Source organism: Sturnira hondurensis, unplaced genomic scaffold, assembly GCF_014824575.4.
Source record: "Sturnira hondurensis isolate 20B ecotype Veracruz unplaced genomic scaffold, ASM1482457v3 Scaffold0001538, whole genome shotgun sequence".
Classification (NCBI taxonomy): Eukaryota; Metazoa; Chordata; class Mammalia; order Chiroptera; family Phyllostomidae; genus Sturnira; species Sturnira hondurensis.
Genome location: NW_028074169.1, coordinates 1,034,415 through 1,062,238, shown reverse-complemented (window position 1 = coordinate 1,062,238; position 27,824 = coordinate 1,034,415). Strand labels below are relative to the sequence as shown.

The following is a 27,824-nucleotide window of genomic DNA, read 5'->3' as shown; positions in this document are numbered from 1 at the left end:
GAAGATGCTGGGCCCACTGGGGGTTTAGGCCCTTCATAGATGAGAGCCTACTCCTGGAGACAGGGTCCCACACTGGGATGGGCATGTCCTTGGACTGCAGCATCTGGGACACCATGATTCAGTGTAGCACAGCACATGGTTTTTGGACTGCTACATGGAGACTGTGAACAGTGCACCCCAGATTCTGAAAGAGAGAGCTGCTGTGAGAGGATGGTGACTCTGAAACACCCAGGGCACACACCAGAGAGGCTGGTCATGTGGATTAAATGTGATAAGTGGCTGAAACCCAGTTTGCACAGTTACATACTGGGACATTCTTCATAATGACCACTATAATCCTAGGTTGCCATAAAAGATTTAAAAAATTTGTAGATAACTATACTTTTTAGCACTATTGTTCTGAAAGGTGGAGTGTTCAATTATTTGAAAGTTGAGGGTTCCATTTCTTTAGCTTACATTTGAGTCTCTTAGAGCCAAATGAATATCTGAAAGGGATATGTCACTGAGTTGGGAGTTCTGTGATGTTTTACAGTGTACCTCATTTGCATTGTTCAAGCACAGTGTAGGAACTCAAATGATATAAATGAAGTGCTCTGTAGTCTCTTGACTTAGTTATCTTGTCCCCTGTAATTTGCCTTCATTCTCAGTTGCTTTGGATCTCCTGTCTTCTCATCTTCATACCCAGGAAGAGAGAGCCTGCTTTTCAAATAGTTCAAACAAAATCCCACCATTAAGCCTCAGGATGCCCCAGGCTTTGGTGATGTGCCATCTTTAAGCCAATCACTAAGACTTGGGGCAGGGGCGGCCAGGGGGATGGGGGGTTGCTGTCCAGACTGATTTAGCTAAGCTCACATTCTCCAAACCATGGTTCAAAAGGTGAAGTCAGCTTCCTTGCACACAGGTGGAATGAGAGGGAAGGAGAGGGAATTATCACATGAATTATTATCTTGCTGTTTTATCATAATAATGTGAGGCACTCTCTGGTTTGTAAGTCAACACACACCTCAGAGATCATTTGGTGGTGTTACCTCAAAATGGACAGTGTGATCAGTGAGAAACACACAGGGCCCAAGGGGTAACCATTCCTCTGCACCATTTATTTGCTGGTAGCCATTCAGGAAAGGCACGTATTTTCCTTAGCCTGTTCCTCAGGAGCCTGGATTTGGGTAAAAGAAAAATACATGTTGCTATTCATGATCAAAGTACTTCACAAAAAGGGTAGATCCTGTTTACTATGAAACACTTTATTTTCTGAGAACCTTGATGGGTGTGTGAAAGTTTAGAAAGAGGCGAGCTGCTCTGCCTCAAAGAGAGAATTGGGACCAGCTGAGGGATTCGCAGGGCAAGGACAATGTGGACAAATGGGAAATGCTAAGGAGAGAAGAACAAAGAAATGAGGTCAGTGATTCAGTGGGGTAAAGATCAATTGGAAACTACCTCTAGTAATGAGGTCAAGGGTATTTCAAGGACAGAGATGCAAAATGCTGGGGTTGAAGATATCAAGACTACTGCTCCACAGAAACCTGCAGAGCTATCTGAAATTTCCACAAAAGTTCAATGATTTAACCAGTGGTTTGGTTGAAGGATGTTTTCATGTTCTGTTTGGTTTTGTTTTATTTACTGGGACTCAAGGAGAAGGCTGTGTTATATATCTGCAGAGATCCCTGGCACGAAAAGCATGTCTAGATACTGATATGACTTTTGAGAGAGAACCCTGCACCTGCTGAAAATTGCAGATGTTTGAGAAGTAATTGGATCTTCAGAGGAAATCTAATTCAGTTATAGTTATGCAGTTCCTTTCAGAATTAGTTGGGTAGTATTTCAAAATTCCAGTGCCTAGGCCCCAGCCCAGACCAACTGAGTCAGAATTTCTTAGAGTGCAATCAGACATCACTCTTTTTAAAAACTTTCCTGGTGATTGCCCAGGCAGCCATGCTTGAGATTATTCATACACCTTATCTGGTCTCAGTGAGCTGGGGACCCAGTTGACATCTGAATAACCCCTAAGTGTATCTGACTCTGGGCTGCATAAACCCCAGATGATACTGAGGTGACACTATCAGTAAACCCAATGCCAAAGGTAAGATGGCAGAATAGCTGCTTTGAAGAGAATCTGATCCATGTTTGGGCTACCATTTGATGCACTGCTTTTCAGTTTTATGTGTTTTTGTTCACACAGTAGAATATAATGAACAGAAACAGGTGACTAGACAGTTGTCTTTCCATGACCAGCTCTCTACCTTGGCCATGTAGGCTTGAGACACGGTTGATGTTTGCCCCTCTCTGCTTCTTTTGATGAGGTTTGTGGCCTTGTCTAAAGCCACTCCTGACTTTCTGCAACTCATAGCAGTAAGGAGCCACAAAACACCAATCCTCTAAGGGCCTATTAATCATGAGACACCAAGACTGATAAAAGAAAACTAGATAAGGTCAATAATTTTTCTCTATCAGCAATGAGTGCTGAGACATAGAGTGGGAAATATTCCTGAGAGAAATATAAAATATCCAGCCATAAATTTCACAGGAAATATCAAAGATGCATAAAAAGTTACATTATATGACTGAAGAACATATTATGAGCACAAACACATGGCAGGAGATATTTTGAAATGAAAAGCTTGGATATTAAATGTCAATCTTTTTTTTGCTAAATGGAAATATACATTCAAAATTGTCCTAGTTTAAAACACAGTAATTCTTTTTGAACTTGAAAATTCTTTTTCATTTTGAAGAATAAATACAATATATTTAGAAATAAAATTTATCAAAGAATAAAGAGAATGGTCTTTACTTAATGGATATTAACACAGTATATTTAAAATGGAGTAGTTGGCACAGAAAAATAAACCCAGCTATATTCCGGCCTGAGATGCAGAAACTGACCTATGACACCATAGGAACTCACTGTGGCTAATAACATCATTTGAAAAAAATGAAGTACTCATGTAACAACATATAAAAATGTGTTAGCATTCTGACTGGAATAATATCTATTTATATAATAAACTGCGCTGTTCTAGGTGCTTTACAGATGTTAACAAGTGGAAGAGAAAGGGGCTTGTACTGTTTTTTTACTGATAATAAATGGGGTTCATGGAGAGTAGGGAGCTTGCCCAGGTCACACAATCAATGGAGATGTTATCCACGCCATCTGGATTCAACATCTTTACCTGTATGTATGAAGGCACACACACACACATACACACACACACACACACACACACACACACGTCACCTTAACACTTGGAGGTGTGGTACAAAAACCATTTTTTCTTGCTCATGGTTTTCTGGACCAGAAATTCATAGAGAGAAGCTGGGCAGTTCTTGGGTGGGGGCTCTCATGGGACTGCTGTGAGGTGACATTGGAGCTATATAGTTACCTGAGAACTCAGTTGGGCTGGACATCCATGGTAGCCCATTCAACTGGCTGACAGCTGATGCCAGCTTTGGCAGCTTCGCTGGAGCTTTTAAAAAGGTACAAGCAGGAGCCTCTCCAGCATGGTGGTCTTGAGAAGTGGGGCTAGTCACATGGATGCTGGCTTTACCTGGGGCAGGTATGCAAGAATGCTTGGCAGAAGCCCTGGGTCCTTCCTTGACCTCATCTTGAAAGTCACAGGGTCACTTCCTCCATAGTTTTTGGTTGAAGCAGTCACAAGCACAACCAGAGCCCAGAGGCAGTTCATAGACTCTACCTCTCAATGCAAAGAAAATATGAAACTGTATTTTAAACCACTACAGTATATAATAAGATCAATGAAAAAATATCTAAAACTTATTTACTGTTTACTCAGAGCCAGTCATTGTGCTAAGTCTATGAATGTGGATATTTTATATAAATTATACACTAATATTTACATTTAAAATAAACATCAAAGTGAAACCATGCAGTAAAAGTTGCAGGGCTGTGCTTCCCCATAAGATATGCTAGTCTTGGTGATGTCCAGGTTAGTGGGTCAGAGTACTCTGGGTTGCATTATCTAACCCAGAGCATCAGAGATGAGGCATCCACAGGCTAGCCCCCTACCTGGTGGGGAAACTGGGGTGGTACCAACTGGAACCCTATGATGTTGGCTGTAAAACAGGAGGCCTGGGTAGTGAAAAAGGGAAGGGAGAAGAGGCAGGGGGCTAAAGTATGGGAGGCACAGGTCACTCAGCCAGACCCTTCTCAGTACCCCCATCCCCTCACTGTACCTCATTCTTTCACCTCCACCTTCCAAGAGGAAGAGAGAATTAAATTGGAAGTGTCTCAAAATCATGGCTTTACGTGAAATCAGCATGTCATTGCAGTGCCTGGATGCTGCTTGCTTTTGTAAAATCAAGATTTTTCTCCAAGTCTGCAAAGACCCTATAGGAGGCTTTGGCCCAGGCCACCACTTCTCTCTAAAGTCTGATTTGCCATTCCCCTCTCGTCAACATAAACATGCCATCCCTAAGTCCAGGCACACCTCCCCTTCCCCAACAGGGCTCAGGCTCAAATCTCTCCAGCTCAAGGCTTGTTGGGGGTGTTTCACTTCTCTAATGCCAAAGTTCATTCCTTAAATAAAGTCAGAGGGTAAGCAGACTCTGCAGCCAACTGAGACCAGAAAAGGCACAAATGCTTGAGGACCCAGAAATGGTCTGGCAGGTGTAAATTACTAAAACCCTTATAGATAACAGCTTGCCAGAATACATCAGAGAAAGTATTGCTTTCACATTCTTTTCCAAGCCTGCATCCGACCTTGACTGATTTTGAATCTGACTGGCATTTCCCCAATCAGCTTTAAATACACATACATTTACTCTCCAACTCCTTATTGGTGCCTATAGGCTCTTAGATAGGGAGGTAGATGTAAAAGCATTATTTCTTTAGTCTCTAGGGAACCTGAGCAGTCACATCAATTCCAGAGGTCTGATCAGCTCAGCTGAAAATGGCTCTGCAGAACCTTGCTAAGAAAGGCCCTAGGCTATGGGCCCCATCTGAACTCTCCTTCCCGTCTAGACCCTGCTCACAGTCTGACTTCTTTTCAAATATAGAAGCCAAGTCTCCAGAACCAGCAGCATAGGTCCCCTTCCTCTTTTTTTACTGGTTATCAGCAACCACTAGAGCTGAAGGCCTAGCTTCCCAGACCCCCTCCATGACTCAGTCATCTGAAAAAGGGCAGTATATTCTCCTTAACATGCCTCTGTGTCCAGATGTGTCAGCTTTTGTCCCCTCCTCTGCCCTCCAGAACTCTTCTTAAAGTAAGTGCTAAACCCTTCAGGCACATTCCCAGACAGTGAATAATTCAAGGAGCAGATGATGTTATTTTTTATTGCATAAAATAGGGGAAGAACATGTGCACCAGGGACAGGTAATCTAGAAAGCAATAAAGAGAAACAAGTTAGAGCCATTTAGCTGTTCAAACAATGCTCAAGAAGCCTCTATTTGTCGTCTGGGACCAGTACACTGAGGGGACTCCACCAGGGTAGAGGAGTGCAAGTGAGAGGCAGTCAGTGTGGCCCAGCCTGTCACATCCTCTATGTGTCCTGGCAGCTGGACTTCACCATGGAGGTCTTGCCCAACCAAGGAACAGTATATATCTGGAAAGAGCAGAGTGCTTTCTATAAAAGAGAAACAAGAATGGTGGTCAGTAAGGGTCACAGTAAAAAAGGAAATGGCCAGCACCAGATCTCAGAAGTGCAAGTGAGGGACTGTGGTTGTTTGGTGGAACTCTTAGACCCCTATCCTGCTCAGCCCCAGACCACTCTGCAGGACTCTGCAGTGGCCTCTTGGTAACCCATCCCATCACTTCGAGTCCAGGAGATGACTTCCTCTCCTTCCTCCCCATAGGAATCCACACTGCTATACTCCCTGCACGGCCCTTTAAGGAGAAGCCCAGGCAAGGCAACACAGCCCCAGAGGGTACAGTTCCCTCCATCTCCAGTGGGCCAGCACTAAGACAGGTCCAGAATGCAGAACCCAGGTGGAGGAAACCTTCCTGAAAGAAGAAATGTGATTGGGAAGGTGACAAGAGGGTGGAGGTCTCCCCAGAGGCTGAGACATCAAAAGAACTGTCCCACCTAGGGGATAGTCTGGTGCTCAGTGAGCAGGGCAGTATGAAAGGATTTCTCCCCTTACAGACCTATAATACTCATTAATGTGTTCTAGTGGCTGATATTGAGGTTACAGGANTCCATCTCCAGTGGGCCAGCACTAAGACAGGTCCAGAATGCAGAACCCAGGTGGAGGAAACCTTCCTGAAAGAAGAAATGTGATTGGGAAGGTGACAAGAGGGTGGAGGTCTCCCCAGAGGCTGAGACATCAAAAGAACTGTCCCACCTAGGGGATAGTCTGGTGCTCAGTGAGCAGGGCAGTATGAAAGGATTTCTCCCCTTACAGACCTCTAATACTCATTAATGTGTTCTAGTGGCTGATATTGAGGTTACAAGACCCCATGTGCCCCAACAGCTGCTCCTCCATTCAGCAGACATATGGTTCCCAAATGTTCCAGCTTAAATATCCTTATAAATTCAAATCAAAAATCTTGGAAACTGGTACACACACGGGCACCCTTTCCCCCCCATATACACCCCAACACATGCACATTCCACCCACACCACAGCACTCACCCATGACATACCCCCACAGGCACTAACCTACCCCTCTGCCCTGCATATGTGGCCTCTGGCCAACATCAGAGGCACATACCTTTCTCAGGTGTGGCTGGGTATGGAAGGGACAGCTGGCCAAGTTGGGCTGGGACTTGGTACATGTGGTTCGACCAATTTCCACGTCCAAGAAATAGTTCAGCCCAGCCACGACCTGTGCATGTGAAGAGAAGGATAGGCTTTCAATACCTGCCCAGGTCACACAAGCACTGCTACCTCCCTATTATCACATACAGGGCCAACATCCATGGGTTGCCAGAGCCAGCACCCAGAAGGCACCCAGCCACTTCCTGATGGCTGCCCAAGCTGATGTGCCTCAGGTCCCCCTTGTAACTTGCTTACAGAGCAGCTCTGAAAAGGTATGTTACATAACCTGGTAGGAAGAGAGGCAGAAAAACAGAAGATGGAAGCCAGACACCAAAATTCTGCCAGGAGCTAAAGATGGAGCTCCGGGGAGCAAGCCAGGGTGTCAGTAAATCAACCATGCCAGCGCCAGGAGCCAGGACAGAGACTAGGGCAAAGTAACACCTCTGCTAGAGCTGATTCTGTTAGTAAGACTCACATGACAATGACCTTGAAGCTATAATCCAGTTAGTAATATTCAGCTCCTCAAAAGTTGTAACTTGGTTTACTCATTCCCTCACTGAACAGTAGGAAATTAGACATTTTTCACACACACTCAGATGCTTGAGGCCAATAAAAGATGTCCTTTGAATGCTTGACGTTTAAGAGTTATTTGTGATGGGGACACTTCTAAAATGTGTTATACACCTCATGTCTTTTACACTTGAGATTAGAGAAGTGGAACTTGTCTTCATACCAGCATGCTACAGACACACTTTGTGAGAACTCAAAAAACCTTGAAATGAAGGGCCTGAACCAGGCATTAGATTATCAGATGTACCTCAAGCAAGTCCTATGATCCCTCTGGTGTCAGTTTTCCACATGGGCTGATGAGCTATGACAACAAATTGGTAGAAAGGAGCAGGCTGGTGGGGACCTGGAGAGCAGGGAGCGCACATCTCATCCAAAGGGAACAGTGCCAGCCAACTGCTGCAGGAGAAATGGGTCTGATCTTGACACACCATTTGATGTTTCAAGAGGAGGTGAAAACAAGCCCTACTAGGGTTGTACAACCTTTTGGTGTCACTTGGCTACCTTGGAAGAAAAGTGGTCTTGGGCCACACATTAAATGCAGTGTGACATGTATTCACAAATACATCTCATAATGTTTTAAATAAATTTAAAATTTTGTGGTGGGCTGCATTCATAGCCATCCTGGGATACATGCAGCTCATGGGCTGCAGGTTGGACACCCAAATACTGGCACACAACACCACACTTTGTTGCTGTGTGGTTATGTTCTGCTCATCAGTGGATGCAGACCAGATAGTCTAAATTCCAGCCTTGCTTCAAGGACAATAGCCCTCCCTTGATGCTTCCTCCCTTCCCCTTCTGGACTATGACTGTCCTCCCAATCTGGCCAGAATCTCAGGGCAGGCTAGCAGAGGCAGAACCAGGTGTGATCCTCTCTAGGCTACTATATACTCAGCTATCTCCAGCTATTGGTGGTGGGGCATCCATTTCAGGGTAGGGAATGAGACTTCAAAATCCAGAGCTTGCTCCGTGGGTGGGATCTATGGCAAGAAACAATGCTCCTGGGGCCTCCTCCCCTCCAGGATTTCTTGGCAGGTTTGGAATTTTACGTAAGACCCTCTGCTGCAGCATCCAACTGGATATACCACAGGCCATATCCTGAACTTCTCTGTGTTTGCTGGTATCTGAGGAGTGACCAAGTGAGCAGTAAGAGCCCTCCTCAAAAAGGATGTCTGGAGTGCCTATGTCCCCAAATACCACTTCACATGGAGGACATGAAGATTGGTTTAGTGGCACCTACTGAGAGAAGACTAGGAGAACAAGCCTCTTCTGCATGACCCAAATCTTGAGGAAACCTCAGGCCAATCCAAACCGACTACCAGTCTGCATTTGCTGGCTGGACTTTTCACAAATGCCAAGATGACGAAACAGTAAGACAGGGTAAAGGAGTCTGCAGTGGCTGGACAGTGGCTGCAGTGCATGACCCTGGAGTGTCCTTGGCTATAAAGGACATTGGTCAAATAATCACAGACATCTTGAATAAGTTCTATGTATTAGAAAATTGTTCCAGCTGATTCCTGATTTTCAAAATTGTACTGAGATTATGTAGAAAAATGCCATTTTTTAAGGAAATGTGTACTCTCAAATGGTTCAGAGAAATAAATGCATGTATGTACCCCCACACATATGTAGGGAGGGAGGGAGGTGGATAAAGCATAGGACAGAATTTTAACATTTGGGTAATCTTTTAACACTTTTATCCCTTTTAACATTTGAAGAATCTATAGGGGTTCTATGTGCTATTTTTGTAAAGGCTCTGTAAGTCTGAAATCATCTCAAAATTAAAAGTTAAAAGGGATAAAAGTGTCTAAAAAACCATTCAGTGGCAGAGCCAGAAGAGCAGCCAGCTGTGCAGTCTGGTTTTCCTTTGCCTGTAGTCATTTAGTTGCCAGCTCACACTGAGCCCCCAGTCCCATGAGCCTGGGGTAGAGAGCAAAGCGGTTGGACAATGGCCCTGACCCCAAGCCACGTCCTTCTAGCTGGGCCGGTGCTTGGAAACATAAATGAAGCCCTGGTGAATAAACCCATGGTTTGTGGCGTCTGTGGGCCACATTAAACACTAGGAAATATCCTGTCTGAGAAGCACGGAAGGGCTGTCTCTCCTGCCAGCTGGGCAGTGGGGACGTAGATTGATCAGGTCCTGAGGGCCACGCCCTCCGGAGGCGAAGGCTTCCCTGTCTCAGTAGTCCTGCCAGGCCCTGGTCCCCGGCCCCAGGGGTGTACCTGCTTGCGGGCGCGCACCACCCGCAAGGCGCGGCTGTGGAAGGCGTCGTTGCTCGCTCTGTTGTACTCGTTCAAGGCAAAGTTGAGCGCCTGCTGCACGCCCTCCTCATTGACGTCCGCCTCTGCCAGGCCTCCGGTCGCGACAGGCCTGCCGGGGCTCGCGCCGGCTGCAGAGCTCACTGCTAGAACCAGGACCAAGGGGGCCAGCAGGAACAGCGGGGAGCGCAGAAACCCGGTCATGGTCCACTCGGTAGGCACTGGAAGTAGGGTGGACGAAAGCTAGACAAGGAACCTGATCGGAGAGCCGCAGGTAGAACCTTTTATTCCCTCCAGTCGGCCCAGCCTCAGCCCGCGCGACCCCGCCCTCAGCTCCTCCTTTTCCCTTTCGTCACATCACCCCCGCCCACTTCCGCAGACGAGCCCCTCCCCCAGGCCCTATTCCTTTAGAGTCCTGAGGTCTTGTCTGTCCTACCAGCCCATTTTCCCAGCAGTCTGTTATCACCTCACCCAGCTCCTCCTCTCTCCAGATCTCGGCCTCTCCACCGAGTCCTAGCCTACCTCAACCAGTCTGTCTAGGCTTCTCCCCCAACACATTCCGCCTCCTCCCCACCACTTCCAGAACTTCTCTAGGCTGCTTTCAAGCTCAGTTCACCCTGGTTTCAACAGAAGATGTCACCCTTTTCTGGGTCTGAAAAGCTTGTAAAGCCTGAATTCTAATTCCTTCCTTTATAAAGTACCTTGCCTGCTGTAGCTCAGTGGGTTGAGGCCGGGCTGCGAATGAAAGCGTGGAAGGTTAGATTCCCAGTCAGGGCACATGCCTGGGTTGCAGGGCATGTCCCTCAGTGGGGGCCACGTGGGACACAACTACACGTTGATGTTTCTCTACCTTTCTTCCTCCCTTCCTCTCTCTCTCTAAAAATAAATAAATAATTTTTTAAAAGGGAAAAATAGCTGTCTTCGTCTCTGAGCAATTAGTCAAATTCTGGCATTTGCAGAGCAATGGTACTGTAACAGAGTGTAGCCAAGATGGAAGCCCAAAAAAGGGGATTTGGAATGGGGTTCAGAACTCAAGGACTCAAGATGTCCAGGAAATATTAAGATGTCCTCACCCCTTCCCCCAACAGGTGTGAGTTGGGAAGGGACAAATGGAGGAAAGCCATTGAGAGCTGTTTTGTACAGCAAAGGTTTTGCAGCTAACCTCTGGCATGGTCGTTTAACATATCTATAACCTTTAACTGGTTATATAGATATGTTAAATAGCTGTGGCCCTGCTCTGAGCCAGGGGGGGATGGAAGTGACTTCCACCTTAGATGTAACTGGAGGCAGGTCCCCTGAGTTATAGCACCTGCATGAGAGCTTGGAAATGATTGGCTCCACAACATGGGGCCACACCTGCTCAGACTCACAATGGAAGCCCGGTAAATTTGGAATAATACAGGAATGCTGGCAAGTGTAGCTGATTGTAGGAGGAGTTGGAAATGGGGCTGCAAAGGAGGAATGGCACAGGGATTTAAAACCCAGACATGGAAGCCATTTAAGGAGAGTGTACCACATAGCTGTGGCAGTGGAGAGAGCCACGTGGCTTTGCCAGAGTGGGTATCCTCGTAGCCATGTGAGACAAAGCCATGCTTCTGGCAGAGTGGGGACCCCTGCAGCCATGTGAAGGAGAGGGAACCATGTGGTTTTTGCCTGAGTGCAGAGCCCCTGCAGCTTTGGTAGAAGAGGACCACACGGGTTTGGGGTGCTCCCTTTGGCCGCATGGCCTGGGAAGCAGGAGAAACTTTGCCTGGAAGAAGGGAACAAAGAACTCTTGCCAGTAGACCATGAGAAGGTGCCACATTGTTACTGACCAGAGGTCCAAGGTGGGGGGGCAATATTTGGTCCACTGAGGGATGCCAAAAACTGTTACAGAACAACAGGGGCCCCTCCTAAGGACAGTATGCTAATACCTACAGGGCTCTTCTGTCCGCCGCCAATTGGAAAGACATCTCTCAATGCCAGAGATTTGTGAAAAGGAAACAAAATGTTTATTTAAAGCTGTACAGCCTTGAAGTAGTGACCCAATGTCCCCATAAAAATATCAAAGTCCTTTAGAGTATACACCTACACACACACACACACACACACACACACACACACAGCGGTCCCTTCTCCCACTGTTCCAACTCCGGGTACCGTAAATCAGGAAAACAGTACACGTCCATTTTTCCAGGCCACTGGTATCGTTAGCTGTGTTGACTGTCCAGGCAGGATCTCCAATTAATCCAAAGTCATGCGGCACCTTCTACTGGCAAGAGTTCTTTGTACCAAGTTCCAGTCAAAGTCTCTCCTGCTTTCTAGGCCACATGGCCAAAGGGAGTGCTCCAAAGCCGAGGGGGCCTCTTCTACCAAAGCTGCAGGGGTCCGCACTCCACCAAAAGCATGTGTCTTTCTTCTTCACTTGGCTGCAGGGATCTCCATTCTGGCAAAGCTCTGTGGTTTTCCCTTTCACCTAGGGAAGAGGGGGTCCTCACTCTGCCAAAACCACATGGCTCTCTCACCTGGGCAAGAGGGGACCCTTACTCTGCTGAAACCACGTGGATATCTCTCTAATGGCTGCCGTGTCTGGGTTTAAATCCCCATGCCCATCTTCCTCTGTACCCCTATTTCTGACTCCTCCCAAGATCAGTTACACCTGCTAGTATTTCTGTATTATTACAAGTTCACTGGGCCGCCATTGTTAGTCTGGGCAGGTACGGCCCCATGTCCTAGAGCCAATCTTCTTCAAGTTCCCACACAGGCACTGTAACTCAGGGGACCTGCCCCCCAGTTACATCTTGGGGGGAAGTGACTTTATTCCCCTAGCTCAAAACCTGGCCACAGCCATTTAACATATCCAAGTGACCCGCCAAAGGCTATAGATATGTTAAGTGACCGCGCCATGGATTAGCTGCAAGGCTGTGGCTGTACAAAACAGCCCTGCATGTTCCTGCTCCATGTGTCCCTTCCCCCAACTCACACCTGTGGGGGGAAAGGGTGAGGACATCTTATATGTCTCTCCAATATTCCTATACACTTTGAGTTCTGGACACCATTCTAAATATTTTTGGCAGGGGGTGGCCCTCTTGGCTGCACCCTGTATCAACATTACTTTGGATTAATTAGAGATCCTGCCTGGACGGCAACATAGTTGATGGTGCCAGTGGCCTGGAAACACGGACTTGTGCTTCTTTTCCTGAGTTACGGTACCACGAGTTAGGGCATGGGGAGAAGGAAGTGCTGTGGGCATCTGTGGTTATCCTAAAGAACTTTGATATTTTAATGGGGACATTGGGTCACTACTTTAAGTCTGTATAGCTTTAAATAAACCTTTCTGTTCCTTTTCACAGATCTCTGGCATTGAGAGAGGTCTTTCCTCTGGTGGCAGACAGACGAGCCCAGTGGATGGTCTGGATGGTATTAGTATATCATCCTCCAGAGTCCAGGTCCCTGTGTGTCTGTTCTGTAAGTTTTTGGCATCCCTGGAGGGGCCAAATATTGCCCCCCCACCTTGGACCTCTGTTCTGTAACAGTACCATTTCAAATACTTGGGAACATTTCATCTGCATCATATGTTGGGGAATTTCTTTGCCAAGCATAAGCGAATTCATTAAGCTCTGTTTGGTAAAAAAGTTTGAGTTCTCTTTTTCACAACTCATTTATTTATTCAACAAATCTTTTTGAGCTGCTCCCTGGCCAGGGTCTGTATGTGACATGGGACAAGTGGGTGAGTGAGCCTTGGACTTAACACTGTAGAGTGGATGTCCTATAGAGATGTAACAAAACTCATGTGTAACTTTCTGTTTTCTAGTGGGAATGTTAAATAATGTAAAAATATACAGGAGACAGTAAGTTTAACAATATTTTTATTTGTTATGTTAACTGAAAAAAAATCAAGGTGAGAGGCAACAAGTCTTGATTTGAGATCCAAAAGTATAGGTAATCCAGAAATACTGTTTTAGGCAGAAACTCATATAGTGCTTTTATTAAGAGATGAAAGTGTAACAAATTATAGAATAGGTTGTTCTAAGAGACTTATAGAAAAGTCATGTACCAAAAGCTTTCTTATGAGTAATTTGTAGATATTAGCAGTTGCTGTTTCTGCCTGACCAAGGAACAACCCAGACCACAAGAATTGGACAAACATCAGCAATTCCTACTGGAACCAACAGAAATGCTGCCTGCACATCTGTACCTGAATTCCAGGAGTAAAACTGAAGATAGAGCAATACAATTACATAATGACACATGCAAGAGATAACAATGAGACAACCTGAGGACAGAACTGAGAAACTGCATGTTACCAGAATTTCCTTAGCCCAGCTCTTCCCACAATTCCCCTATATAACCTAGCCAGGATGTCTGAGATACTAAGCCATGGATGTTTTTGAAGGCATGAGATTTGCCATCTTCTCAGGTCACTGACTCCTGAATAAACCCCTTTCCTTTTCAACCAGTATCTGTCTCAAAAGCTTGGCTTTTGGAATGGTCAGTAGCTGGAACTGTTGGTCATTTTGCTGGTTTCAAAGATAAAAATGTTTATGAGAAAGGGAATGGGAGTAATTACTTGAATAAAATGAAGAAATTCAATTTCTTCAGAAAGCAGATAAATTAATACAGTGATATTTATTCTAAAGAATGTCATTGATTTTCAGTTCTGTAGTTATGAACTCTGCTTCCCTGTTTTGACTCCAAGAAATAAAATACCTGCCAAAAAAAGACTCTGTAGTTGACTGGGCCCAAATTCAAAACTGAAATCAAGCAGCCATTGTGGCAGAGGCCTCACATGCACACTGCCTATCAGAGAAAAGCAACAGACTGTACTGTTAGCCTGTACACTGTTCTCCTGCATTGAGAGTCAACCTTTGTAAAAGAGTTCCTAAAATAGGAATTCAATCAATAGATCTGAGACTTTCATGTCTAATTTTAGGTGTGTAGCTATATTTTCATTTGTATCTGTGCTGACCAATCAGAGCTGCTCCATTTTGACCAATCTGAAGAGTGCTATTTTGGACCAATCAAACTGTGATGATTTGGAGTCCTAATTTGCATAGCAATGGATCAGTCAGGGATGGGGGAGGGTCATTATTCCGTGTACAAGCCACACATTCACTCTCTTGGTGGAAGCACACATTCAATTTCCTTGGAAGATTTTCCCCAGCTGGAGGCCACCTCACCTGGGCTACCTCTCCCAAACTGTTTCAAAATCATGCTGTTCCTAACCATACTTGCCAAGAAAAAAAAGAGGGAAGACCCAAATAAATAAAACCAGAAATTAAAGAGATATAATTGCTGACACCAAAGAAATAAAAAGGATTTTAAGGAAATAGTATGAAAAACCATATGCCAACAAATTGGATAATCTGGATGAAATAGATAAATTCTTAGAAACATACAATCTTACAAAACGGAATCAGGAAGAGTCAGAGAATCTGAATAGACATATTATAACTAATGATCATAGTAATATTTTAAGAAAAAGCATTTAATATAATCCAGCACCCATTTATGATAAAAACTCTCAGCAAAATTGGAATAGAGGCAACAAACCTCAGCATAATAATGGCCTTCCATGACAGTCTCACAGCCAACATCACATACAAGAGGGAAAAACCACAAGTACTACCCTTAAGATTAAGAACAAACAGGAATGTCCACTTCTTACACTATTATTCAAAATAGTGCTGGAAGTACCAGCCACAATAATCAGACAAGAAGAAGAAATAAAAGGCATCCAAATTAAAAAGAAAGATATAAAACTGTCATTATTTTGCAGATGATGTAATATTGTACATAGGTAACCCCAATGATTATACCAAAAACTACTAGAACTCATCGATAAATTCAGTTAAGTGGCTGGAGACCAAAAAAATCTAGAAATAAGTTACATTTTATGCACCAATAATGCACTATCAAAAATACCTAGGAATAAAATTAATCAAGGATGTAAAAGATATGTACTTGGAAAATTACAAAACACTGAAGAAAGAAAATTAAGAATATACAAATAAGTGGAAGAAAATACTGTGTACATGGATAGGAAAAATTAACATCATTAAAATGTTAACACTACCCAAAGCAATCTGTGGATTCAACTACACTCCTATCAAATAGCAATGGCATATTTCTGAGAACTAGAACAAATATTCCAAAAAAGTTATATGGAACCACAAAACACCTACAATAGTCACAACAACCTTGAGAAAGACAAAAAAATTGGAAGAATTATGCAACCTATGCTAAATATAAGACAAGACCATAGTAATCAAAACTGCATGGTGCAGGCATAAAAACAAACATGTGGATCAGTGGAATGGAATAGAGAGTAAACTCCCCACCTCACACCAATGTATGTCCTATGGTCAAGTAATATTTGACAAAAGAGGCAAGAATATACAATGGGATAAGAATAATGTATTCAATAAGTGGTGTTGGAAAAACTGGTCAGATACATGCAAAAAATGAAACTAGAACATCTTCTTACACCATACATAAGCATAAGCTCAAAATGTGTTAAAGATTAAATGTTAGACTCATTCCCCCCCCAAAAAAAGTAGAAAAATCCTGGAAGAAAATATAGGCAATAAAACCTTGGGCATTTCTCATAGCAGTATTTTTTTTTTTCTGAATCTCTCCTGGGGCAAGGGAAATAAAACAAAAAAAATGTGAGTACATAAAACTAAAAAGTTTTTGCACAGCAAAGAAAACCATCAGGAAAATGAAAACACAACCCACTGAATGGGAGAAGCTATTTGCAAATGATAGATTTGGTAAGGGGTTAATCTCCAACATAAAGGACTTATAAAACTGAACATAAATAAAAACCCAAACAATACAAATAAAAAAATGAACAAAAAGGGAGACTGGGGAAGATGGCGGTGAAGTAGGACAAAGGATTTTGCTTCCCTTCACACGCCGGAGAAAAACCAGGCTGCTCTGCAGAGGAGCACAGCGAACACCCAACAGGGACCCAGCATATGGGACGGCAAGACCCCAGAAAGTATAGCGGACACTGAATGACCAGAGCTTGAGGAGAGGAGAAGGACCTAAGATCAACAAGGTATGAGGGAACAGTGCAGAGGCTGGAGGCCCTCCACCGGGCAGCGCCAGGGCCCTGGCAGGGCCGCCTTGATCTCTAAGAGCCCGGGAGGGCAACAACAACAACCCTGGGAGAGAACTAGTCACCGGCATCGACTCTAACCAGCAGGGCACAGATTGGAAAACACCAGGAGAGATCGGTTTGCCTGTAGTGGCAGAGAGAGGAGTGGGCATTGGGAAGCAAACCGGAGAGCTCTGATAACCCGTGGAGCCAGGCTGTGGTTGCCAGTTTCAGGAACTGAAGGGCCCCGGCATTCCCAGTAGCCTGAGCTGGTACTCCCACAGTCTCAGGGAGCTTCAGGATATTGGCAGTGCCTCTGGAAGAACACCAGTCACCAGCTTCCTCCCTACCCAGCCGGGTGCAGACTGAGAAGAACCGGGAGTCCGGTGTGGTTACCAGCTTGGAAGTCTGGGAGTCTTGTGCATTCCCGGTGGTGCGCATTCCTGGTGTTGCACATTCCCAATAGCGGGGGACTCCAGCTGGTGCACACACAGCTTCGGGGAGCTGCGGGCTACTGGCAGGGCCCCTGACAGAGCGCCAGTGGACAACTGAGAGCTCAGGATTTGGGCCTACGCTGCTGCAGTCTCGGGGAGCTACACGCTACTGATAGGGCCCTTGGGGGAGCGCCAATTGCCAGATCCATCCCTACCCAGCCGGGCGCAGACTGAGAAGCACTGGGAGTCTGGTGTGGTTACCAGCTTGGAGGTCTAGGAGTCCCATGCATTCCCAGTGGTGCGCATTCCCGGTGTTGCGAATTCCCAATAGTGGAGGAATCCAGCCGGTGCACAAACAGCTTCGGGGAGCTGCGGACTACTGGCAGGGCCCCTGACAGAGCGCCAGTGGGGAACTGAGAGCTCGGGACTTGGGCCTACGCTGCTGCAGTCTCGGGGAGCTGTGCGCTACTGACAGGGCCCTTGGGGGAGTGCCAGTCGCCAGATCCATCGCTAGCCAGCTGGGCTCAGACTGAGAAGCACCGGGAGTCAGGCTGTGGCTGCCAGCTTGGAAGAATTGTGAGTTGCCTAGTGTGTGCAGCCACAGCACTGGGAAAGTCCAAGACCAAGCCTGCAAGACCAGGAAAGCCTGGCTGGGAGTGTGTGCCCTCAGGCCAGGCCAGAGCTGAGAAGCCTGGGGGAAAACCTGCTCTCAGCAGGGCACTGGAGAGCGACGCCATTCTGGATCTTGGGAGGGCACTGGCAAGACCAGCTAAGTTCTCAGCTAAGTTCACTGAGACGACAGAAAGGCCACACTAATACCCCTCAGGCTGCTGCAGCTAGGGAGACCAGAAGAAAAGGTTTGACCAGCTGGAAACCAACAAGAGGAGTAGGTGGAAGTGGAGAACACCAAGATACCTGCAGGAGACTGCACCACTGAATCTCACAGGCATCTTACCACAGAAGTTCACACCATAAACCCAGGAACACAGAACAGATCACTGTAAGAAGCTGAAGCCAACAAGAAGAGCAACACAACCAATGGGAAGACAAAGAAACAATCCCCAAATGAAAGAAAAGGAGGAAGTCTCAGAAAGAATGTTAGATGAAATAGAGGCAAGCCAACTATCAGATATTGAATTAAAAGCACTGGTTATCAGGAAATTCAAAGAGCTTACAATGAGCTACCAGAAACTACAGGGGAGCTACAATGAACTCTCCGCAAACTACACCAACATGAAAAAGGAAATAGAAACCATTAGTAAAGGCCAAGAGAAAATGAAGAATACAATTTCAGAACTGAAGAACACAGTAGAAGGTATGAAGAATAGAATCAATATGGCAGAAGATCTCATAAGTGAGATATAAGACAGGATAGAAAGAATCTCCCAGACAGACCAAATAATGGAAAAGAGAATCAGAAAAAAATGAGGAGAATTTAAGAGAAATGCAAGAAAACATGAAACGTAATAATATCCGAATAATAGGAATACCAGAAGGAGAGGAAGAAGAACAAGGGGTAGAAAACCTACTTGAAAGAGTAATAACGGAAAATTTTCCTAAGTTGAGGAGAGATAAAGTCACACTGATTCAGGAATCGCAGAGAGTCCCAATCAGGTGGAACCCAAAAGGCCTACTGCAAGACACATCATCATTAAAATGGCAAACCTACAAGACAAAGAGAAAATACTAAAGACATCAAGGGGGAAAAGGAAGTAACATACAAGGGGGTCCCAATAAGGTTGGCTAATGACTTCTCAATGGAAACATTCCAAGCAAGAAGAGAATGGCAAGAAATATTCCAAGTAATGAGAAACAGAGGCCTACAACCAAGGCTATTGTACCCAGCAAGGCTCTCAATCAAGATAGAAGGCCAAATAAAGAGCTTCCAAGACAAAAGAAGTCTAAAAGAATACGCCTCCACCAAACCAGCTCTACAAGAATTACTAAAAGGGCTGTTTTAGGAAAGTAAGGAAAAGAGAGAGATAGAAAAGAACAAGGATACACAAATGGCAATGAATAAGTACCTTTCAATAATACCCTTAAATGCAAATGGATTAAATGCACCAATTAAAAGACATAGAATAGCTGAATGGATAAGAAAGCATGACCCACACACATACTGCCTACAAGAGACCCACCTCAGGTCAAAAGACCACCACAGACTAAAAGTGAAAGGATGGAAACATAATTTTCCAAGCAAATGGTCAAGAAAAAAAAGCCAGGGTAGCAAGTCTAATATCAGACAAAATAGATTTCAAAAGAAGGGCCATAAACAGAGACCCAGAAGGTCACTTCATAATACTCAAGGGGAGAACCCACCAAGAAGACATTAACATCATAAATATATGTGCACTCAACACAGGAGCACCCAAATGTATAAAGAAAATTCTGGAGGACCTCAAGAAAGATATTGACAGCAACACAATTAGAGTCGGGGATTTTAACACTCCACTGTCTAAAATGGAAAAATCTTCCAAACAAAATATCAACAAAGATATTGCAGCATTAAATGACACCCTGAACGAAATGGAACTAATTGATATATATAGAGCCCTCCATCCCAAATAAGCTAAATACACTTTCTTTTCAAATGCACATGGAACATTTTCAAAGATAGATCACATGATAGGACACAAAATGAGTCTCAATAAATTCAGGAAAATAGAAATCATACCAAGCATTTTCTCTGATCACAAGGGACTGAAATTGGAAACCAACCCCACAGGAAAAAACCCAAAACACCCCAAATCATGGAGACTGAATGGTATGCTATTAAACAACGAATAGGTCAAGATAGAAATTAGGGAAGAAATCAGAAAGCTTCTGGAAACAAATGAAAATGAACTCACAACAACCCAAAGCCTATGGGACACAGTGAAGGGAGTCCTGAGAGGGAAGTTCATAGCAATACAGACCTATCTAAAGAAGATAGAAAGATTTCAAACAAACTACCTAAACCGATGCCTGCAAGAACTCGAGGAACAACAACAAAGACAACCCAGAGCAAGTAGAAGGAAGGAAATAATCAAGATCAGAGCACAATTAAATGACATAGAAACTAAAAGCACAATTCTAAGGATCAATGAATCCAGGAGCTGGTTTTTTGAAAAGATAAACAAAAAAGACAAACCTTTAAGTAGGCTCATCAAGAAAAGAAGATGCCCTGGCTGGTGTGGCTCAGTGGACTGAGCGCGGGCCTGTGAACCGCACGATCGCGGTTCAATTCCCAGTCGGGGCACATGCCTGGGTTGCAGGCCAGTTCCCAGCAGGGGACTCATGAGAGGCAACCATACATTGATATTTCTCTCCTTCTCTCCTTCCCTTCCCCTCTAAATATAAATAAATAAATTTAAAAAAAGAAAAGAAAAGAAGAGAGAGCACCCAAATAAACACAATCAGAAATGAAAGAGGAGAGATTACAACTGATACCACATTAATAGAAAGGATTGTAAGAAATTACTATTCGGAACTGTATGCCAAGAAATTTGAAAACCTAGGTGAAATGGACAAATTTCTAGAAAAATATAATCTTACAAAACTCAATGAAAAAGAAGCAGAAAACCTGAACAGGCCAATAACAGCAAATGAAATTGAAGCAGTAATCAAAAAACTCCCATCACACAAAAGTCCTGGACCAGATGTTTTCACAGGAGAATTCTACAAAACCTTTAAGGAAGAGCTAACCCTTATTCTTCACAGACTCTTCCAAAATATCCAAAAGGAGGGAAAACTCCCCAACTCTTTTTTTGAAGCCAGCATCACCCTAATTCCAAAGCCAGATAGAGACAGAACAAAGAAAGAAGATTACAAGCCAATATTGCCGATGAACATAGACGCTAAAATCCTCAACAAAATAGTGTCAAATCGCATCCAGCAATACATCAAAGAGATCATACACCACTACCAAGTGGGATTCATCCCAGGGATGCAAGGATTGTTCAATATATGGAAATCAATAAATGTAATACACCATATAAACAAAAGCAAAGACAAAAATCACATGGTCATATCAATAGATGCAGAAAAAGCTTTTGATAAGGTACAACACCCATTGATGATAAAGGTACTCAGAAAAATGGGAATAGAGGGAGCATTCCTCAACATAATAAAGGCCATATATGAAAGACCCACAGCCAACATCATACTCAATGGGCAAAAACTAAAAGCTTTCCACTAAGATCAGGAACAAGACAAGGTTGCCCACTTTCACCACTCTTATTCAATAAAGTATTAGAAGTTCTAGCCACAGTGATCAGATAAGAAAAGGAAATAAAAACCATCCAAATCGGGAAGGAGGAAACAAAACTGGCATTGTTTGCAGATGACATGATAGTGTACATGGAAAATCCTATAGCCTCTAACAAAAAATTGCTGGAACTAATAAATGAATTTGGCAAAACAGCGGGATACAAAGTCAATATCCAGAAATCAAAGGCATTTTTGTATAACAACAATGAAGCAACAGAAGCAGAAATCAAGAAAAAATCCCATTCCATATAGCAAAAACAAAAATAAAATATCTGGGAATAAACCTAACCAAGGAGGTAAAAGACCTGTACACAGAAAACTACACAACACTGAAGAAAGAAATCAAGGAAGACACAAATAAATGGAAATATATACCGTGTTCATGGATTGGAAGAATTAACATCATCCAAATGTCCATACTACCCAAAGCAATTTACAGATTCAATGCAATACCTGTTAAAGTACCAATGGCATATTTCACAGATATAGAACAAACACTTCAAAAATTTATATGGAACCATAAAAGACCCCAAATAGCAGCTGCAATGTTGAGAATAAGAACAAAGTAGGAGGGATCACAATACCTGATATCAAACAGTATTACAAGGCAACTGTAATCAAAACAGCCTGGTACTGGCACAAAAACAGGCACATAGACCAATGGAATAGAACAGAGAGCCCGGAAATAAACCCAAATCCCTATAGTCAATTAATATTCGACAAAGGGGGCAATAACATAAAATAGAGTAAAGATAGCCTCTTCAACAAATGGTGTTGGGAGAACTGGACAGCTACATGCAAAAAAATGAAACTTGAGCATGAACTTACACCATACACCAAAATAAATTCAAAGTTGATAAAAGACTTAAATATAAGCCGTGAATCCATTAAAGCCCTGGAGGAGAGCATTGGCAACAAAATCTCAGATATTCCACACAGCAATATTTTTATTGATACGTCCCCTAGAGCAAGGGATATAAAGGAAAGAATAAACAAATGGGATCTCATCAAAATTAAAAGGTTCTCTATGGCTAAGGAAAACAGTATCAAGATACAAAGAGAAGCAACTGTTTGGGAAAACGTATTTGCCAATGATACCTCAGACAAAGGTTTAATCTCCAAAATATACAAAGAACTCACTCGACTCCACTCAAAGAAGACAAGCAACCTGATTAAAAAATGGGCAGAGGACTTGAACAGACATTTCTCCAAGGAGGACATATAGAGGATCCAGAGATACATGAAAAGATGCTCGATATCGCTAGCTATCAGAGAGATGCAAATTAAAACCACAATGAGATACCACTTAACAGCACTCAGAATGGCTATCATAAACAAAGAAACAAACAACAAGTGCTGGAGAGGTTGTGGGGAAAAGGGGACCCTAGTTCACTGTTGGTGGGATTGCAGACTGGTACAACCATTATGGAAAACAGTATGGAATTTTCTCAGAAAACTAAAATTAGACTTGCCTTTTGACCCAGCAATCCCACTCTTAGGAGTATATCCTAAGAACCCTGAAACACCAATCCAAAAGAACCTATGCACCCCAATGTTCATAGCAGCACAATTCACAATAGCCAAGAGTTGGAAGCAACCTAGATGCCCATCGGTCAATGACTGGATCAAAAAACTATGGTATATTTACACAATGGAATTCTCTGCTGCAGAAAGGAAGAAGGAACTACTACCCTTTGTAACATCATGGGTGGAACTGGAAAGCATTATGCTGAGTGAAATAAGCCAGGCGGTGACAGACAAATACCATATGATCTCACCATTAACAGGGATCTAAACAAAACAAACAAGCAAGCAAAATATGACCAATGACACTCAATTACGGAATAGGCTGACAAGGTCCAGAGGGGAGATGGGAGAGAATCATAGGGGAAAATGGGAGGGACTCACATGAACAAGTATAAAGGACACATGGACAATAACTAAGGGGGGGCAGAAATGGGAGGGAGGTGGGAAGCATGGGGCAGGTGTGGGCAGGTTTGGGAATATAAGACAGAAAGCTGTACTTGAACAAGTATTAAATAAAAATCTATTAAAATAAAAAGAAATCATGCGGGCCCCGCAGCCTGCAGATTCGTGTTCCTGTTCCACCCCAGTTTTGACATGTATGAAAATTTTATTTTTTGAACTTGCCTGATTTTTGTTTCCTATTTAGACTTTAACATATGAAAGCATTTACTGTAAATAAATAAAGAAATACATTTATGACATTTTTAAATGAAAAAAAAAATATATGAACAAAGGACCCAAATAGAGACTTCTCCAGAAAGGACACACAGATCACCAATAGACATATAAAAAATGCTGAACATCATAGACCATAAGAGAAATGCACACGAAAATCACGATGAAATGCATCACACGTGTCAGAATAGCTATCATCAAAGAGTCAACAATAAACAAGCATTGGAGAGGATATGGAGAAAAGGAATCTCTTTTCCACTGTTGTTGGGAATGTAGATTGGTGCAGATACTGTGGAAAGCAGTATGATGTTACCTCACAAAAGTGGAAATGGACAGAGATCCAATATGGCAGAAGAGTAAGTGGAAGCTTCACCAACTTCCTCATAGGACCAATCTGGAATTATAGCTAAACTGTAGAGAAATCATCTAGAATAACCAACTGAACAATAGCTGGATAGAGGCCTTATGATCACAGACAGACAGAAGAAAACACTTCAGCACAAGGTGACTGGTACTGAGTGTGGAGGAGATGTGAGAGGGATGGCTGGGATCCCACAAGTGGCAGCTGAACATCCAGAGGGAAATTTCAGTGGCTGGGGGGTTGTGTGGGGTCTAAACCCCAAGCTGGGTCCTCCAACCTATAGCACCAGAGCCACAAAGGAACCCAGGTAACATTTAGCCATGAAAAGTGGCATGGTTTCTGTCCACCACGGAGAGATGGCTGGAGAGACAGGAAGCCTCTTAAAGAGCCATCACATAAAATTTCACTTGTAGCCACTTGCCCTGGGCTCTAGCAAAGGGGTGGCAGAATGCATTAGAGATGCTTGAGGAGAATCTGAGGATGGTGGCTTTGGGGAAGGAACTGAAGGAGAAGTCTCCAGGAACCATGTTCTGTGTCATTCCCCATACTGCAGGTACTATCTTGCTCAGGCAGAGCAGTCTCTTCCAAGTGGCATCAGCCTGAAGGGGAGTAATTGCCCCAACCTTAAAAACTACTCTGTCCAACCCTGTGGTGCTTAAATCTAATTGCTGATTATAGATCAACTAGATTAGCAGCTGAAGGAGACAGCCACAGACTGTGTATTGCTGGAATTCTCAGACTGACTAGGGCCAAACTGGGACATCCTCTGATATCACCAGGGGCAGATCCAGAAAGAAATGACAGTGGTAAACACTAGATTCTACTGAGATGATTTACACCACAGTCTTCTTTGTGATTTGCATTATTTTTTCTTCTGCCTAGATTTTCAAAATTCATGGCTTGTCCTTCAAGTTTGTACCTATTAGGTCACTAGGTTTTATATTATAGTTTATTTCAAATATCATATTTCACTCCTTTCTTCTCTTACTCCATTTTGCCTTCTTTCCTCTTCCTTTTCTAAGATTATTTATTTATTTATTTTTAGAGAGGGGAAGGAAGGAAGGAGGAAAATAAACATCAGTTTGTAGTTGCCTCTCAAGTGCTCCCTACTGGGGACCTGGCTTGAAACCCAGGCATGTGCCCTGACTGGGAATCCAACCAGCAACCCTTTGGATCTCAGGCTGGCCTTCAGTCCACTGAGCCACACCAGCCAGGGCTTCTTCTTATTTTTATTTTAAATTATACTTTCTCTCTTGCTATGACTTGTTTCCATTACACATTGTTATTATTTCTCCCACCTCCAGCCTCTCAAAACCATTTTTCTTGTCATTAGTCATCTCATATTGTTTCCCCATTCTGAAAATACCCTTATTTTTCTCTTCACTTTTATCATTCCTTGCTCATTGGCTGTGGATATGGGGGTGGTTGTTGCATTTCTTCCATTTTATTTCTAAATCTTCATATTTTTGTATTTCAAATCCCAGATTTTACCATTTCCCTATCCTATTCCATTTTGCCTTTACCCTGCCCTTTTTTTTCCTTTCATTTTTTTACTTTTTACCTCTCTTAGCCTGGCTTTCAATCTCACTCTTAGTATTTCTTCTCTGTCTATTCTCTCAAAATCACTTCTCTTTCCTCTAGACATCTCTTAAGATTTTTGTTTTATCTCTTTTCCTTCTTATTCCCATCCTAACTGTAGTAATTTTTACTCATTTGTTGCTGATAATGCTGTGGTGGATCGTTTTCTCCAATATAGTTCATATATTTTTCTCTCTCATGCTATATTTTTAAAAAATTATGTTTAAACTTAATATTATATGCTTTTTTCTCTTACTCCATTCCACATTTTTCCTTCATTTCTTATTTCTGATGTAAATTTTACTTTCTTTCTTCACCTTGTCTCTATTACCTACTTTTACTAATGTGCCTCCCATGACCCTCTCAAATGATTACTGAAAGATATCAGTTAGTCATCTCATATTCATTTTTCACTTTTTAATAATTGTGATCTCTTTACACCTTTATGAAAATTAGCTCATTTGATATTTATAGTGTCATTGTGGGTGGGAGTTATTTTTGGCGGGTGTGAATTTGTTTCCTGGGCTATTTGATTTGTTCTGGCAGTATCTGTACAAGAGTGTACAAGGCATGGTGGGTGGAGTGACTCTCAGTCAGGCAGAGGTGGGAAGGATCCACCAAAGGATAATCCGGCAACAAACAAAACACAATTATAGCCTCCCCCAAAAAAGCCCACATAAATGGCATATACTCAAGAGCATGAAGTTCAGGAGATCAAGGAGACTGCACAAATGAAACCCATAGCTCTCCTACCATAGAAATTCACACCATGAAGATAGGGATCAAAGCAGATGAATCTAATACACAGAAATAAACAAGAAGAGTCACCTAAAATGGGGAGACAAAGAAACAACCCCACTCAAAATAAAAGAAAGTTCCCCACAAAAAGCAAATAAGTAGAGAAAAACACACAATCAGACATGGAGTTCAAAATAATGGTTATAAGTCTGCTTAATGACCTCAGTGAGAACTCCAGAATTCTCCAGGAAAGCTAAAAGGAATTTATTATGAACTACATCAGCATGAAAAAAAACATAGAAACTATCAATAAGAGCCAGGAAGTAATGAAAAATACAATATCTGAGTGAAGGACATAGCAGAAGGAATTAAAAGCAAGGTAGATGAAGCAGAGGATTAAATTAGTAAGCTGGGAGACAAGGTAGAAACAAAATCCAGACAGAGCAACAAAACAAAAAGACTTAGAAAGAAAGAAAAGGGTTTAAGGAAGCTGCAGGAAAATATGAAATGTAATAACATCTGTATTCTAGAGATACCAAAAGAAAAGAAGAGGATCTAGGGTTAGAAAACTTGTTTGAAAAAGTTATAGCAGAAAACTCCCTAACTTCATGATACAAGAAGTCATGCAACTCCAGGCAGCAGAGAGGGTGCTAATCAAGATGAATCCAAAAAGGCCCACTCCGAGACACATTGTAATTAAAATGGCAAAATTCAAAGACAAAGAGAGACTCTTAGAGGCAGCAATGGAGAAATAGTAACAAGCAAGAAAGCTCCAGTAAGGTTAACAGCTTATTTGTCAATAGAAATGCTAGAAGCCAGAAGGGAATGGTAAGAAATTTCCCAAGTAATGAAAAACAAAGACCTGCAACCAAGACTACTTTGCCCAGCAAGGCTCTCATTTAAAATGGAAGGTAAGCCCTGGCTGGTGTAGCTCAGTGGATTGAGTGTGGGCCTGCGAACCATAGTTTTGTGGTTTGATTCCCAGTCAGGGCATGTGCCTTGGTTGCAGGCCAGTTCCCAGCAGGGGATGCATTAGAGGCAACCATACATTGACATTTCTTTCCCTCTCTCCTTCCCTTCACCTCTAAAGATAAATAAATATAAATCATATATATATATGATTTATATATATATGTAGATATATATTTTATATATATATATACATATATATATATATATATAATGGAAGGTGAAATAAGGAATTTCACTGACAAAATAAATAAAAACTAAAAGAATGCATTGCCACCAAACCAGCATTTAAAGAGACTCAAAAGGGACTGCTTTAATAAGAGAGAGAAGGGGGGGCAAACACATGTACAAAGAAAAAATGGCAATAAATAGGTACCTATCATTAATAACCATGAATGTAAACAAATTCAATGCTTAAATCAAAAGATATACAGTAGCTGGATGAATAAAAAAAGTTGACCCACATATATGTTGTCTACAAGAGACCCAGATCAAAACAGAGGTCTACATGACTAAAAGTGAATGGATAGAAAAAAAAATCCAAGCAAACTGACATTAAAAAGTGGGGTAGCAATATTTATATCAGACAAAAATAGATTTCAAAGTAAAGAATGTAAAAATGCACAAAAAGAGAAATATACAATAATTCAACATGAAGATACTTCCCTTA

The 27,824-nt window shown here is 42.8% G+C and overlaps 1 protein-coding gene across 1 annotated transcript; it reads right to left on the bottom strand.

Annotated features, from left to right (window-relative positions):
• Positions 1-5,269: 5,269 nt before the first annotated feature.
• Positions 5,270-9,865, bottom strand: CST3 (cystatin C). Its single transcript, XM_037030088.1, has 3 exons — positions 9,508-9,865; positions 6,668-6,781; positions 5,270-5,580 (listed from the first exon to the last, which is right to left on the bottom strand). The coding sequence occupies exons 1-3, from the start codon at positions 9,745-9,747 to the stop codon at positions 5,497-5,499; spliced, it is 438 nt and encodes a 145-aa protein (XP_036885983.1). The 5' UTR covers positions 9,748-9,865; the 3' UTR covers positions 5,270-5,496.
• Between the last annotated feature and the right edge of the window lie 17,959 nt (positions 9,866-27,824).

Excerpts from the sequence above, each read along its gene's own strand:
- CST3 (XM_037030088.1), bottom strand. The coding sequence starts at position 9,747 with ATGACCGGGTTTCTGCGCTCCCCGCTGTTCCTGCTGGCCCCCTTGGTC. Across the intron at positions 6,782-9,507 it reads TGGTGCGCGCCCGCAAGCAG|GTCGTGGCTGGGCTGAACTA; the intron begins GTACACCCCTGG and ends TCACATGCACAG. Across the intron at positions 5,581-6,667 it reads CCCAGCCACACCTGAGAAAG|AAAGCACTCTGCTCTTTCCA; the intron begins GTATGTGCCTCT and ends TCTCTTTTATAG.